At 37.5% G+C, this 14,583-nt stretch overlaps 1 protein-coding gene across 2 annotated transcripts in view; it reads right to left on the bottom strand.

Annotated features, from left to right (window-relative positions):
• The window catches only part of LOC131688988 (uncharacterized), a 134,753-nt gene that overhangs the window by 25,662 nt on the left and 94,508 nt on the right, over positions 1-14,583 (bottom strand). For both annotated transcript variants that reach the window (XM_058973701.1, XM_058973710.1), the window contains 2 exons: positions 12,558-12,830; positions 978-1,316 (listed from right to left, as the gene is read on the bottom strand). In XM_058973701.1, coding sequence (XP_058829684.1) covers positions 978-1,316; positions 12,558-12,830 — 612 coding nt within the window. The remainder of the gene's footprint in view (positions 1-977; positions 1,317-12,557; positions 12,831-14,583) is intronic.

The raw sequence follows: 14,583 nt of genomic DNA on the forward strand, positions 1-14,583 counted from the left end.
ACTCATGATTACCCGACTATGTCTGTCTGTGTGTACGTGTATTTTCTCCTGGCTCGGAAGGGTGGAAAAGGTAAACTGGTGCGAATTTTCCGCCTGTCCAGATCTATCTACCAGTGAAATGAATCTCCGGGCTACGAACCACTAACTTTGTCCTACATCCCATTGCGGAACTTAACCTTCCTCTAGTTCAATTCCCCTGCTCTGCTTACATGCGGACACATGAGCTATGATAGATCCTTGTGTGGCGCTTCACTACGACTCCGCTAGCCGCCGCCGGTTTCGGAAAACTTTGTAGAGGACGGGGTAAACCAAAAGTGGGACCATGTTCGTTTAAAATTGTCATCAGTTACCTGTCACGTCACGTTGCTTGGAACAGGAAAAAGGGATAGTAGACGGTGAGAGGGACGGGTGAAAGATGGACAGACAGGCGCATCCTTGTCAAATATTGTGTCGTCTGCTGCTGTCGTCCGAGGGGACGACTGCTGAATTGGTTCCATTATGTTGTTACAATCTCGTCACCACCACTCGCTCCGGGGGGGTCCGGGTCCGGGTTTATAGTTAGTGAGCTTAGGAATGTCCACAAGAGGACAAACATTTGCTACGACACGTGGTCAAGAGGGCTCGAGGCTGGTTTTCGCAATTCAGGTGTAATTGTTTGGCTTGCAGTGTGCTGTCGGTCGGTTGGTTGGATGGACCAGGTAAAACAGACGGTGGTCGGATGACCGGGGGCCGTGTCGGATGTCGAAAAGTTGTTCGTCTCCAAGGGTGAAAATCGAGTTACCTGAGGCTACTGAAACTTTTATGCATAAATTTTGCTCTACAACCAGATCATAGTTGCCTTGAACCTTGCACATGTCTGTACGAGACATTTCAAACAATCATCAAAGTAGCAATTGACTTTTGTTTTAGAAAAAAATCACATTCTTCGAGATTTAAATTAACAATTGGACAGTAATTTTTTGCTACCGGAAACTTACCTTTGGTGATGAAGCTGTACTCGGAACTGGCAATCAGACTGGCGGCAGCCTTTTCGTAGTTCCAGTAGCGCTGCAAATCGTTCGGTTCGATGGCACTGACCGGCTGCTGTTGGGAGGAAGCCAGTATCTCATTGTACTGAGCTTCGTGCATCAGAAGCAGTGGCGGTGGAAGTTCATCCTCTGGGGAGCGTTCGCTTCCGTATCCCTGGTCACAACCGGCGTCGGCCGTCGTCGTCGTTGTCGTCGTGCTGCTGCTTGTGCTGTTGCTGCTGTTGTTGTTGGTAGCCGTCCGCAGTAGAGGCAGCATCAGCTGACCGACACCCAGCTCCGAGCTTCGTTCTGATGGAAGAAAAAGATAGACCCGGTTTGAAATTTTAATGGATTCATTCGACCATGTAACCGAAATTTTCAAGAGAGATAGAGACAGAGCTTCTTCGTAGGATTGTGTTTGTGGCGGTTGCAGCAACGAGAAACCCGACCAAAGGAAGCAGGATAGAAGCAAGAGATGACCGCATTCACAGGAAATCCTTACGATTTTTGCCGTCCGGAACCTATCGGTTCGTTCGAGCATAGAATTTCATTAGTAAACCGACTCATCCATGCATCTGTGGTTTCTATACGGGTGGTTGCTGATTATTCTTAAAGAGGCTTCAATCTAGATGCGGTACTGGGACAAGTACTGAAAACTAAGTTTCACTAATTCCAACTCAGATCCGAGCCAAGTTTTGTGGTCGACCGACAAACTAATAACAAGAAAGAAAAACAGAGACTCTTCCCCTATTAAATCCTGTGATCTTATTCGTTAACCTCCCTTCAAACTTTCCACCCCCTTTTCCAGAGGCGATTTACGACCGACACATTCCTCCGGATAATTCCCCGTTGCGGCATGCTGCTGATGCAACTTTGGCACCAAACTTACTAGGCAAGAGCTTTGCGGTTGCTGTCATGCTCGCTTCTAATGCCAAGTGAAAAACTTCCCGATTTCCAGTTTTGTGCAGCGCCACGACAAACACGAGATGTTGTGTCTAATAAATTCTCCACTTAAACTGGCGACGGAGAGGTGGGAGGTAAACTTTCCCGCTTTTGGGTAAGATCTTTTCCCATCATATTAGAAATATGGTCCATTAGCAGCCGCCACAGCCACCCGCACACCTTGGCAGTTGGTCTTGTGAGTTCTGTCGAAAGTGCACACTTTGGCCTGCAAATCCTTGAATCACACACGTGGTACAACAGAGTGTAATAGTTTGACACCTTAATGGTGTTCTCTGTTTCTGTCCTTGGAAAGTATTTCGAAAGAGGTGTGTCATTCCTTGGCCAAGCCACAGAAGTTTACAAATGCTCTGAGGCCTTAATGCCATAAAGTTTACTTAGTCGAACCATCTTCAGTATATTCTGGAAAGAGGAAGCTGACATGAAATCGGATATTGATCCTGTTCCCTTGAGTGATGTGCTATTTCCAATGAAAATTGTCCCTTGAGGTGGAACATTTGCTGGTAGATGCACCCGTTAAACTGTATCAGGTATGGCAAATTATTTTGGCTCAAGCACAAATCGCCTGCCAGATCAGATACATTTTTTGGGTATTGGCTATTTCTTCACATTAGAAACATGGTCTGAAACTAAACATTGTTGAATGAAAGGCGGCCATGATGCAGCTTTGATCGTCCATCGTAGCAAGCGTTGGCCATAATTTTGAATCTAAATCTGATACTCGAAGTAAAAAAGTCTGAAAAATAAATAAATAAATATAAAATTCTGGTATCTCCATAATTAAAAGTTTCAAGTTGTTACCGAAGAGCTCGTCGAATTTGACCAATGTACTTGATGATTCCATGGGTTAGTGGTTTCTTTTGTGATATTAAAATAGCAACAACAAAAAAATTACCAACTCAAACGCCTTCCCGTAATCTGCAGAAGCGCCACCTACGTTTATTTATATGCCACTGAAATGGAAAGACTCAATGCTTCTGAAATATGGTGTTTCGATATTAGGAATAGGGCTCGGTATTTGCATCTCAGAATACTAAGAAAACTGCACCTAGAAGTCACACAATCATCGAGACCCGAATCCCAAGGTTTATTCAAATTTAGTTTTAAAATACCAAGAAATGTTAAAGTATATAAGACTTTTATTTCAAAGGAGTACATGAAACGTCAGCTTCTAAACTGTTCAACTCTTTAATCTATTTCGTTTACCAAATAAATAAATAGAAAATGCTAGCTTTTTGGTTACAATTAATATTGCTTGCTCGAGGTGCTGATTATTGATTTGGAGGTACTAGATGCAGTCTTTATTGATTTGCTCTGGTTGGTATCTGAGCCGCAATCCACTTCTTAGCAGCATCTGTGCGTATGATATTCATTTCTGGGTACAGCCTGATTACAAAATCGATACATACATACATACAAAATGGAGAGAAATATTTAATTTTGTAGGGGTATGTAGGAAGCACTAGGCAAACCACATTGTCATCACATGGACAGTATTAGGGATGACCGGAAGAGGTGTGTCCATGTCTAAAATGAGGCTTCCCCCACTTCTCCGCGCGGCGACGTAAATTATTCAACAGACGCTCTTTAACTACCCGGATCGTGTAAACGTACCTCGATTTTGTCATCGTTTGTTTACACGGCGAGCTTGATTATGTTCCAGGAACCCGCTAACGCAAAATAAAACTTTGTCTATGCCTAACTTCCAAACGATATTAATACAGCATTTCTAATATGATGGAACTGGATAAAGGAAATTTTAGTAAGCGTAAGCTTACGGCGAAAAAGCAAATGACAAAGCAAACGGATTTACAATATGGCTGTTGTCATAATTTTATCCGAAAAGAACAATTGAAAGCAGCAGCAGCACCAACGTGAATCCATTTTGGGTCGTTTTAAAGTAGTCACCGCTGTCGAAGTTGAAAACGACAACCCAACGTCCTCATTATAACCTGTCGCCATTGGAAAACAAAACATGGAATTGAAAATTCCTGTAATAGCCGTAGTGCGAAAATGTAAAGTACAATTCATCCAAAATGATGAATTTTCCAATCTTTGTGTTTACGGTGAAGTGTACGGCAGCAAATCGGTATTTTTTCGCGTCGTTTCGTTGTATATTTTGGTACTCGCTTAAATTTACGATCTTCAAAGTGCAGTGGACAGTTGCGCTGGGAATACACAACTTGTTGATTGTCCAACATTATTTTTGGCACTTGGCAGCACATATTTCTTTGTTCTGCCACTTAGTTTTTAGTGGGCGATCGCATTTATTTTCCAATTCAGGATTTTTGGCATCACGACGATGCTTCAAAACATTGAAAATAGTTGCACACGGGATTGGTTTGTCTTTGAACGATTGAAGAAAAAATTAATGAAAATTTTACAAAATTGATGAAAAACAAAAATTATCAAAATTAGAAACGACACATTTTGGTGTTTCGAAATTATCTCGTCAGTAGCTGACACTAACTTGGTGCCAGTTAAACGGTAAATTCAATCGGTTCACACAACGTAACGCCTAAGACAACAGTCTGCTCTCGTGTGATGTCTCGGGTAGCAAACGCAGGTGCACTGGTTTGCTGACGAGAAAGCGAAAACGAACTGCTCTAATTTTTTGCCTTGGTAACCACGAGTCCGCATTCACATGGTAGCAAAAATTTGTGAAAAAGGGTGAAACTGGGAAGAAAAATCATAGTTGTACTATCGTTTAGGGATCGAGCGTTTGTATGGTATGTAATTCGTTAGTATAACCGCTTGTATATTCGTGTGGTCTTTTCAATGTTCGGCTGAACCGCGATTTTGTATGTAAGGAAGTGAAGGTAGTGAGTTCCCCCATTTTACTAGAGTATCCCGCCATGGTGTCCTGAGACTTGTAGTGTTAATGAGTTTGTTTTTTTTTCGAGAAAAAGGCTGAAGGCGTGGACCTAGGCTACCAAAACCAAAGGTAGGGGCTTCCGAGCGTGACTGATTGCATATTCTCGTGTAAATTAAAGCTCAAAAATATTTATTCAATCTTATCTGCAAAATAAAAATTAATGCGTAGACAGAAATTGTTCAAATGCTAACAACATTATTTATAAACAATAGATTAAAAAAAGATTATCGGTTGAATAATGTTTCGGCAATCGTGATCATGGAAGACACTTTTGGAAACCAACCCCATTTTAAAATAATTGAGGTTTGAGTTTCAAGCAATCGCTGGTCTTGGTAGACGAGACGCGCTTCAAAACAGAATTTTTGTTTTGTTTTGATTTTTTTCATTCGTTTTATAGGATGCTAGTGCCGAGGTTGTGTGTAATGGCAACGCAGAACCAAGACGAACATCAAAATGACTGGTGCGACCAGGTTTGTTCGAGAAGGGCTCGAGCGTTTGTTAGTATTTTAACGTGTTTGATCGCGTGGCGTTTCGCGTGTTAGCGTGGTAACTTCGCGTCTATAAATTAGCTGGTGTAGCCGTGTGGTCATTTGCATATTGGCATGGACTTTCGAATGCTTGCGTGGACCGTGATCCTGATGTTTAATTTACAGCTTACGGTTCAGATGCTGAAAGAGAGTCAGTTTCTCCATTTCGCTAGAGTCTGTCTTGAGACTTGTCTCGTATATGCGTTTTTTTTGCGAAATAGTTCAACTGCAGATTTGGATCTATGCGCGAACTACGATCACGAATGCATGTTTGTGTTTGTGACTAGGTTAGTATTATTGCAAAGGACACGAGCGTCTGTATATTGACGTGCTTGATTGCGCGAACGTTTGCTTATCAGGTTCAGCTCTTTAATTTATTTCGCTTACCAATAAATAAAGATAAAAACAACTAAAATTCGTTCGTGTTCGTTGAAATCAATATAGGCAGTTTGTCATTACGTAGGAAGATCCTCTTTCTCGGTTGCTTCTCCTACTACATAAAGGGGTCAATTAGTATGACACCCTCCGAGTCAATGCTCACGTTAATATCATTTCAGCTACCACTGTTTCAATGCTCACAGTGCAGTAATCATGCTCACTTTTTTATTACGATTATTATTCCTTGCTCGAGGTTCTGGTTGTTGAATTGGAGGTACTAGGTGCAGTTTTTATCGATTAGATTTTGTTGGCATCTTAGCAGCAAGCGATGTTTTTGACTATTTATATTGGTGCTATTTGCAGTAGATAACATTTTCCTTAGCAGCATCTGCAAATATGGTACTCATTTCGGTGAACAGTCTGATTACTAAATCTATATATACAATAGCCTGATCTGTGTAATGAAACGAAATGCACAAACATTTTTGAGTTTGTGGGAAAATTTGGTAAAAAAAATAGAAAAGCTCGCGAACAGTTTTGAGAATGTCCGAAAGAAGTGTACCCTTGTCTAAAATGTGACGTCTCTCATTTCTCCTTATCACTATATAAACAATTCAATAGACGCTGTTGAAGCACCCAGTCAACATTTCTACACACACAGTATTCTGATTATGATCCAGGTACCCGTTAACGCAAAATAAAACATTATGTCTAAGTCTAACTTCCACACGACAATATTAATACAGCGTTCCTGATAGAATGCAACTATAGGCTTAGAACAAATTAAGGACACATTAAATCAAATATGAAAACATTTGGCACTTAGTATTCGGACATTTTATTTATTCTGTAGTAATGGTCTATTCTAGAGGTAAGATTTGAATAGTTCTAACAGCGATTTGCTTGAAAAATACACGTATTTCGGTGGGAAAAGTTTCGTCTTGATATTCCAACCCCACCCTACCAACTTCATTTTACAAAGCATCAAGTGTACACGGCTCGAACCATACCATAGCATTACTATACTCGTCGGTTTCAAATCACGCGCGTGATAAGCTTTGTACACAGCAAAGAAACGAGTGTAAATTCGAACATAGTTAACCGTTAGTTGGTGTTTAACCACTTATTGTACGGAACGTACGTCATAGCCTTGATGTTGCTCGTTTGGCAGGCGAGCGATGAATGATACAAACCGACACGCATTTCTATTTAAAACATTACGGCGTCAAAAAGTAATTCTATTTGGACGGATGCTGATTTTTCGCGGCATATTTAATGTCGTGTGGTGTTGCTTCAACGTTGTCCTTTCCACTTAATTTATGGTGCGTACGGTTCATCATCCAAAATTATGAACTTTCCATTAGCAAAGTGTTTACGGTGAAGTGCACGGCAGCAAAGTGATATCTTTTTTCGAGTTGTTTCGCTGTATATTTTAGTGCTCGGTCAAGTATGTGATAAAGCTCGTGGTTTTTCTTCAAAATGCAGTAAACAGCTGAGCTTCAAAAACCAACCTGTTGATTGCTGACACTTGGCAGTATATTTTCTTTGTTCTGGCACTCAGATTTGGTGGCCAAAAATAATGCTAATGAAAAATATACTGACGTCAAAAAAAACCTAAAAACGGAAAAGACCGGACAAAAAATCCAACAAGGCCGAAAAAGGGTTAAAACACAATTGAAGGCCAGAATAGCAATTATTAAAAAGGCTACAAAAGTAAGCAAAAACTAGAAATTACAATAAATGACAAACATGCCGTAGACTGCAAAATAACCACAATGACACTATGAGTCTACCTTAATTTCTCCTACAGAACAGAAGCAAAAATTCGTTCTGCTATAGCTATACCTGACAAACCAACAATCAATTTGATCTATTACTTTGTTCTTTATCCAGTGCACGAACAGTACTGTAGCGTTGACACTGGTTGCGCAGTGAGATGAACCAAACGCAGAAATTAAAAGTGCCTGTACTACAGGAAAACACAGTTTAGATTGACTTAAGCATACTCGCCTTAGATCTACAGTAAATAAGGTTGGACAGCTGATAAAAGTGACATACATACAGCTACACCACGTTAGAAACTGTGGATTGATAATACTTACTAGTTTAGCCCGCTAACAACATGCAACACTGCATCATATATGAGAATGAAAGACAAGGCAAACAGACTGCCTCCACCAATCACGGTGGACTGCGCAACGAATTCATCACCGCCAAGAAAAAAGTTATCGGGGGTCCGTGGTTGCTACGTGTCAATAGAGCCTGGCGGACAGACGTAGTACCATTGTTATGGGTTTATTACGTTTACATATTACGAAAACACAAAATATTTACGGCCGTGTCAAAATGACAACAAGAAAAAAAAATCTAAAATAACCTTAAAAGGTTAAGAACAGCAATGGAAAAAATAAAAAAAGAACCGAACAAAAATACGAAAAAAATGCCATTAACGAAGAAAGTGGCAATAATGCAAAAAAGCAATGCCAAAAAAGAGAAAAGGTCCATATAGTAAAAATGCAAAAAATATGAAGAAGAAAAAAAGACAAAACGAACAAAATAATAAAACAATAAAAAAAGTTACAAACAGAAAATACGAAAAAGCCTTAAAAGGCCAAAACGACAAAAATGTCAAAGAAGGCCAAATCAATTAGCAAAAATAGTGGATAAGCCAAAAACACTAAAAAGTTGAAAAAGCAAATATAGGACAAAACAACACAAAAAAACAAAAATTCAAAAGGTCCAGAGACCCAAAAAAAACGAAAAATGGCCAAATTGCAAAAGTACATGAATCAAAAAAAGATCAAATGAACAGAATAGTTCAAAACTTCAAAATAGCAAGAAAGAGTAAAAAGGCAAAAACAAAACTAAAAATGTCTCAGAATACCAAACAGATTACAAATGACCAAAAAACAAAATGCAAATGAAGTCAATAAATAATAAATAATAAATAATAAATAATAAATAATAAATAATAAATAATAAATAATAAATAATAAATAATAAATAATAAATAATAAATAATAAATAATAAAAAATAAAAAATAAATAATAAATAATGAATAATAAAAAATAAATAATAAATAGGGGGACCCGGGGCTATTAAGACCGTGGGGCTAATTCGAACCCCCTTGATTTTTCAGAAAATCGTAAGACTTTCTGACTATCGTACATATTCGTGGAAACGCTATTCTGAACCATTAGTTTTGACAGCTGAATCTAATTCTTCGGGTTTTTTTAGAAAGGAGATACAACGTGTTTCATTTTTTGCCATCCTCAAAAAAAAATCATTTCATTTGTAAAACCGTTATTAAAGTAGCAAATAAAAGGTAGAAAAAATAACAGGTAAGTGTTTTCGAAAGGCGTAAGGCTCCTATTTCATGGAATTATTTTTGTTTGGGTGAAATCACAGATATTTTCAAGACGCCCATCAGTTTTGTGCGAAATGAGCATACAGAGCTATTCGGACCCCCTACTCCATCAACCACCGTTCAGCGGCTTGCGGCTACGCGAACCATTGCACACGTCACAGCAAAGAAAATACATGATGCGCCAATCAACAGCTGTGATTTTTTTTGCTTCTTAAGGAGTTTCTCTAATAAATATTTCATTGGTAAACATAATTCAATTGAAAAAATGACTGATTTGCCTTGTAGGAAGGTCCGAACTACCCCTACTTAGCAAAAGGATGCAAAAGCGTAGTTTTGCAAATCGTCACCTAGCGCTGCTACGGAGTGGTGCAAATGGAGTTTTATAGCACCAAAATGTAGCTGAGGTTTCAAGCTAACAATAACGACCTTTGAGTGGTAATCTTTCTTTATATCTATCCACCCAAAAGGGCGATTTGCTTAGGTAGGTCCGAATAGCCCCGGGTTCTCCTAATAAATATTAAATAATTAATAATGAATAAAAAATGATAAATAATAAATAATAAATAATAAATAATAAATAATAAATAATAAATAATAAATAATAAATAATAAATAATAATGTCAACGCAGAAACCGTCGAGCTGGCAACACTGCCTAGCAAATGCAACGCGTCCGCTTCAAAAGCAACACAACAGTAAAGCGCCGCGTCAGTGGGTGACAGACGTCATTTGATGACAGTGGAGATACGTCACCGAACTGTCAACGGCAAGACCGCGTGTTCTCGTAATCGGTCTATTCCACATTAGCCGTGAACGAGAACAGGACTGAACTAGCAAAGCGCTGAAAATTAAACAAATTGAAAATTTAAGTATTAAAGTGAAGAAAAGTAAAGATAGTAAAGAGTGAAAGCGAGGTTAGGAGTAAAGTATAGAATTAGATAGAAGTGAGTTAACTGTGCTAGAAGCTCGCGGACGAAGCTAACCGCTATCTAGGGCGGAGAAAAGGAATAGCCCACCAAATTTTGAAGCTAATTAAAATCATTACGCTGTCAAAACGGCCTTTTTCCTTCGCCCTACAACCTCGACAAATAAATAATAAATAATAAATAATAAATAATAAATAATAAATAATAAATAATAAATAATAAATAATAAATAATAAATAATAAATAATAAATAATAAATAATAAATAATAAATAATAAATAATAAATAATAAATAAATAATAAATTAAAGAAAACCCTATTTCTGTGTCTCTCTGAGAATTTCCTATGAAATGTGATACACTGATCTTGATAAAAACAATTTATTATAAAAGCGTGTTTGTATATTAGCTTGTAATTATTTATAATTTGAGATAAATATAAACCAAATAGTGAATAAAAATAGAGCAAATATAGCAAGATATCAATAAATAAAAAAGGTTAATTGGAGAAATGTCCTAAAACTAAGAGTTGATTTTTAAACTAAGTAGATGTAAAACAAACTTTGAAAAAAATAATAAAACAGAAAAATAAATGAAAAATTTGGTCAAAAATGGAACTAAAAATAAAGGAAAAAATCCAAAATAGGAAGAAGAATAATAACCAAAAAAACGAAAAACTGAAAATGAAAAAATCATTCAATAAAATTCGCGAGAATTTATATACGAATAATCATTATAAAGGATAAACGAAACAAAAGACAGCTTTGACAAGTATAGCAAGCATGACGCAAAATTGTGCCATAATAGAAAATTTTGAAATAAACAAGAAAATTTGGAAAATGGTGAGCAAAATTGAGAAAAAATAGATAAGAAATAGAAAAATACTATAGAGGAAATAAGAAGAGAAATTAAAAAGAATACATAGTAGAAGTAAAATAAAAAAAAGAAAGCATAACTTAATTAAGAATAGAGGGGGAGAAAGATTTCGGAAAAGCAAAGGTAAAAAGTACGATTAAGAGAAATCTAGAGCAGAAATAGAGAAACATAAAGAGAAAAAACATTGGATAAAAAATGAAGGCAAAATAGAGCCAAGTTATATTGATAATGTAAAGCAATAAAATTAGACATAAGAGTGCGGCAAAATGAACTAGAGTAGAACAAAAATGAGGTAAAAAGTAATAAATAAAAAGAGACGAAAAATAGAGCTCAAATAATTAACGAAGTTATCGTAAAAATGAAATTTTAAAGGAGAAAAGAAAACAAATATCTAAAATAGAATAAAACAAATCGAAAAAAGGAAATAGATTGAATAATAAAGAAAAAATAGAGCTGACGTACAGATGAAATACTGAATACTGAATATAAGTACGAGGTGCGATGTATTGCGGTTGGCCCCATAGTTCGGATCAAATGCGTTAAAAAATCTGATCTGGCAGGCGTTTTGTAGATGTAGCAAATAACAATCAAATACCCTGAATTATACATTGCCCTGGTGGCACTTATGAACGTCATGTGATTATTTGAGATCTCGTATCACATTGAGTATGCCATAAATTGAGTATAAAAATTCACCAATATAAATGCTTTTCTAATGACGACTGGTGTAACTACACAACAAACAGAATTAGCTTCACCAGTAAAGAGCAAAACCCTCTCAACTCGATTGATTGGTATCGGATGATAAAAGACTTCACCGATCAGCGAGAAAAAAAATCCAATTCAGTTCCGAAGATGTACGATGAACGAAAGTGTTCTGAAACTTCTGCATCCCCCGCGCACCTTTTACCAAACAGAGAAATTCGAACCAGCTGCAACCTCGTCATCAAATATAAATTTAATCAGATTTCACCATCAGACGCTGATCAAAGCGAGCTTCACTGTAACCAACGATGCTTCGTGCTGTGTAAATAGTTGCACCGGAGAACACTTTGTTGGATGCATTATAAATTCAAAGGAGGAATAGCGGTGGTGGTACTCTCAATGTCATCGACGATTGATGGACAAGGATAGCAAATAAACTCCCACCTTGCTTCTATGAGCGGCAATTATTTCCTTTCATGGTGACCAGCAGTGGCTATTTCTATCAGCAACAACATATTCATTTCAACTAAAAAAGTGCTCGTCGTTTACCACTTCTGTTTGTCTATGGCTTAACCAGCTAGATATGTCAAGATTTTCCCCCCATTATACACACGATGAATGAGTGGTAGCAAATAGATGCCCCACCCAGCATCGATTTTCTACAGCTTTCGTTGTTCAGTTATTCATGAAATTATTATTGATGCAGATGGTGTCTGATGAGGTTCGCTTCATCATAACTAGAATGCGGGTATATGAAGATCCATAACTTCTATCCGAGCGAGCAAGTTGTTCATTCAAAATCGATTATAGTAACAACCCAGCGCATTTACGTCAACCACCCCACTATTCCTAACCATTCCAACTGATGCCCAACCGACACAGACAACATGAGTGACATACTTTTACCAAACTTTGTTAAAATCGAAATCAAACCTACCTCCAGCGCCGCAGCCGCGAAACGTACTGCTTCCGAGTGCCGTAGACGAAATGGTCGACCCTTTCCCACTGGAACTGGAGTAGAAAGGTGAACTTTGCTGATATGTTGGTGGAAGCTGCTGCATTTGTTGTTGTTGTTGTTGTTGATTTCGGTTAACAATGGCGGCCGCATCTACCGCTTGGTCCGTACCGGCCAAACTGGACATGGTCACATATTCCGGTTGCTGTTGCTGATGAGAGGCCAGGACGTTCTTCAGGTGCGTTTGGAGGAACTCTGTAATAACAAAACAAAATGGGTTGATTGTTTATTGTATTAACGCGGATGTGGTTTGCAGATGGCAGCCGCAATCAAGTGGCGTTAGTCGTGAAAGTTAATGGCACAGGATAATTGAATTTTCAGTGCGCGGATGATCGCACGGTGCTTCAATTGTGTGGTTGTGGATTGTGAGTTAAACCGGTTGTATACGATAGCAAAATTTGAAAATACTAATCTGATTTTCCAACTGTCCAACAGATTTCACCTAAATATATTTTAACAATCCACAACACTCGCTTATTGACTCACAATAAAAACAGACACAGGTCCATCCGGATGTGAGTCGCCACCATAAAGCGCCCCCCCCCCCTCTATCGATCTGTAGATAATAACAATGATCATTACCAGCATCTCCCAACAACCATCGATAGCTATTAATTATGACTCTCGAACAAAGCCCAACCAGCCAGCTGTGACAAGAGCAGGCCCAGTCAGCGCCCAGAAGGTTATCAGGATAGCTTTTGGTGGGGAATTTCGCCCAAATGGCTGTTGTAAACCAACCAATCGACTATTTCTCTCTCTCTCTCTCGCTCCCTCCTCGAAGGTTGTTAAATTAGCCACGGTGTTTGGCCGGCGGGTAAGAGTTGGGAAGGGTGGGACTAATTGGTTATTTAAATTTTCCGATTGGACGGCCGGCCTGTAATTATTGATCCGAGGTTGGACGAAATGTGAAGTACTCGTTGACCATGTGAGGGCACATATTGAATTGGAGTTTAATGAAAATTGTTTCATTGCACGTACTTCAGTTAATGAGAAGTTCAGAAATTGGCAATTTTGAAATCTGAAGCTTTTAAATGAGACCCCAAATAAGACAAATAATGAAAATCTGAAATCTGGTTCCTAAAAGTTGGATTTGAATGTTTCGGGTTCCACTCGTCAGTAATTGACACCAACTTGCTGTCAGTTAGACACTAAATCCAAACAGTTCCCACAATATATGTAAATGCCTAAAGTAACTGGATTCGATTAGTCAGGCACAGAAGCTCTGGTTTACTGACGAAACGAACTCTTACTTGAAGCTTTTCGCCTAACTGATAGTAAGTTGGTGTCAGTTACTGACGAGTGAAACCCAAAACGTTCAAATCCAACTTTTGTAAGTTAGGCGTTGAGCCCTTAGGCACAAATTGGTTCATCCATTTTTTTTCGTTGAGGGCGTAAAAATGTTGCATCTGACATTAAAGGCTCAAATTTGGGATTTGAAATAAAAAATACAGATCCGAAATAGCGCATCTAAATTCTCGAAATTAGAAAATTAAAAAATTATAAAATGCAAAATAAAAAAATTCAAGAATGTTAAAATATTCATAGTTCGAATATTACAAAAAAAACTTTAAAAATGGAAAAAAACTTAAATTTTCTTAGAAATTCAGAATAATCTGAACATCCAAAGAATAAAACAAATATTAATTTAAATAATTCAAGAAATTCAAAAATATTGATCGAATAAAATATCTAAGATATGAAAATTTCAAAAAAATTAAAAACTTGAAGAGAGATTTAAATTAGAGATTTGAAAAAATGTAATCAATTTAAGAAACCTCTTGAACTTTTCAGGAATTCTATTTGATTAACATAAGGTCAAGAAATTAAAAAAAATATGAAATATGCAAATTATGAAAAAATTTAAAAAAATAAAGGATCAAAAATAATTGCAAAGCCTTCAAGAAAAACATTAAAATTAAAAATAAAAATTAGGAAATTTGAAAAATAA

The sequence above is a fragment of the Topomyia yanbarensis genome, chromosome 1, assembly GCF_030247195.1.
Source record: "Topomyia yanbarensis strain Yona2022 chromosome 1, ASM3024719v1, whole genome shotgun sequence".
Classification (NCBI taxonomy): Eukaryota; Metazoa; Arthropoda; class Insecta; order Diptera; family Culicidae; genus Topomyia; species Topomyia yanbarensis.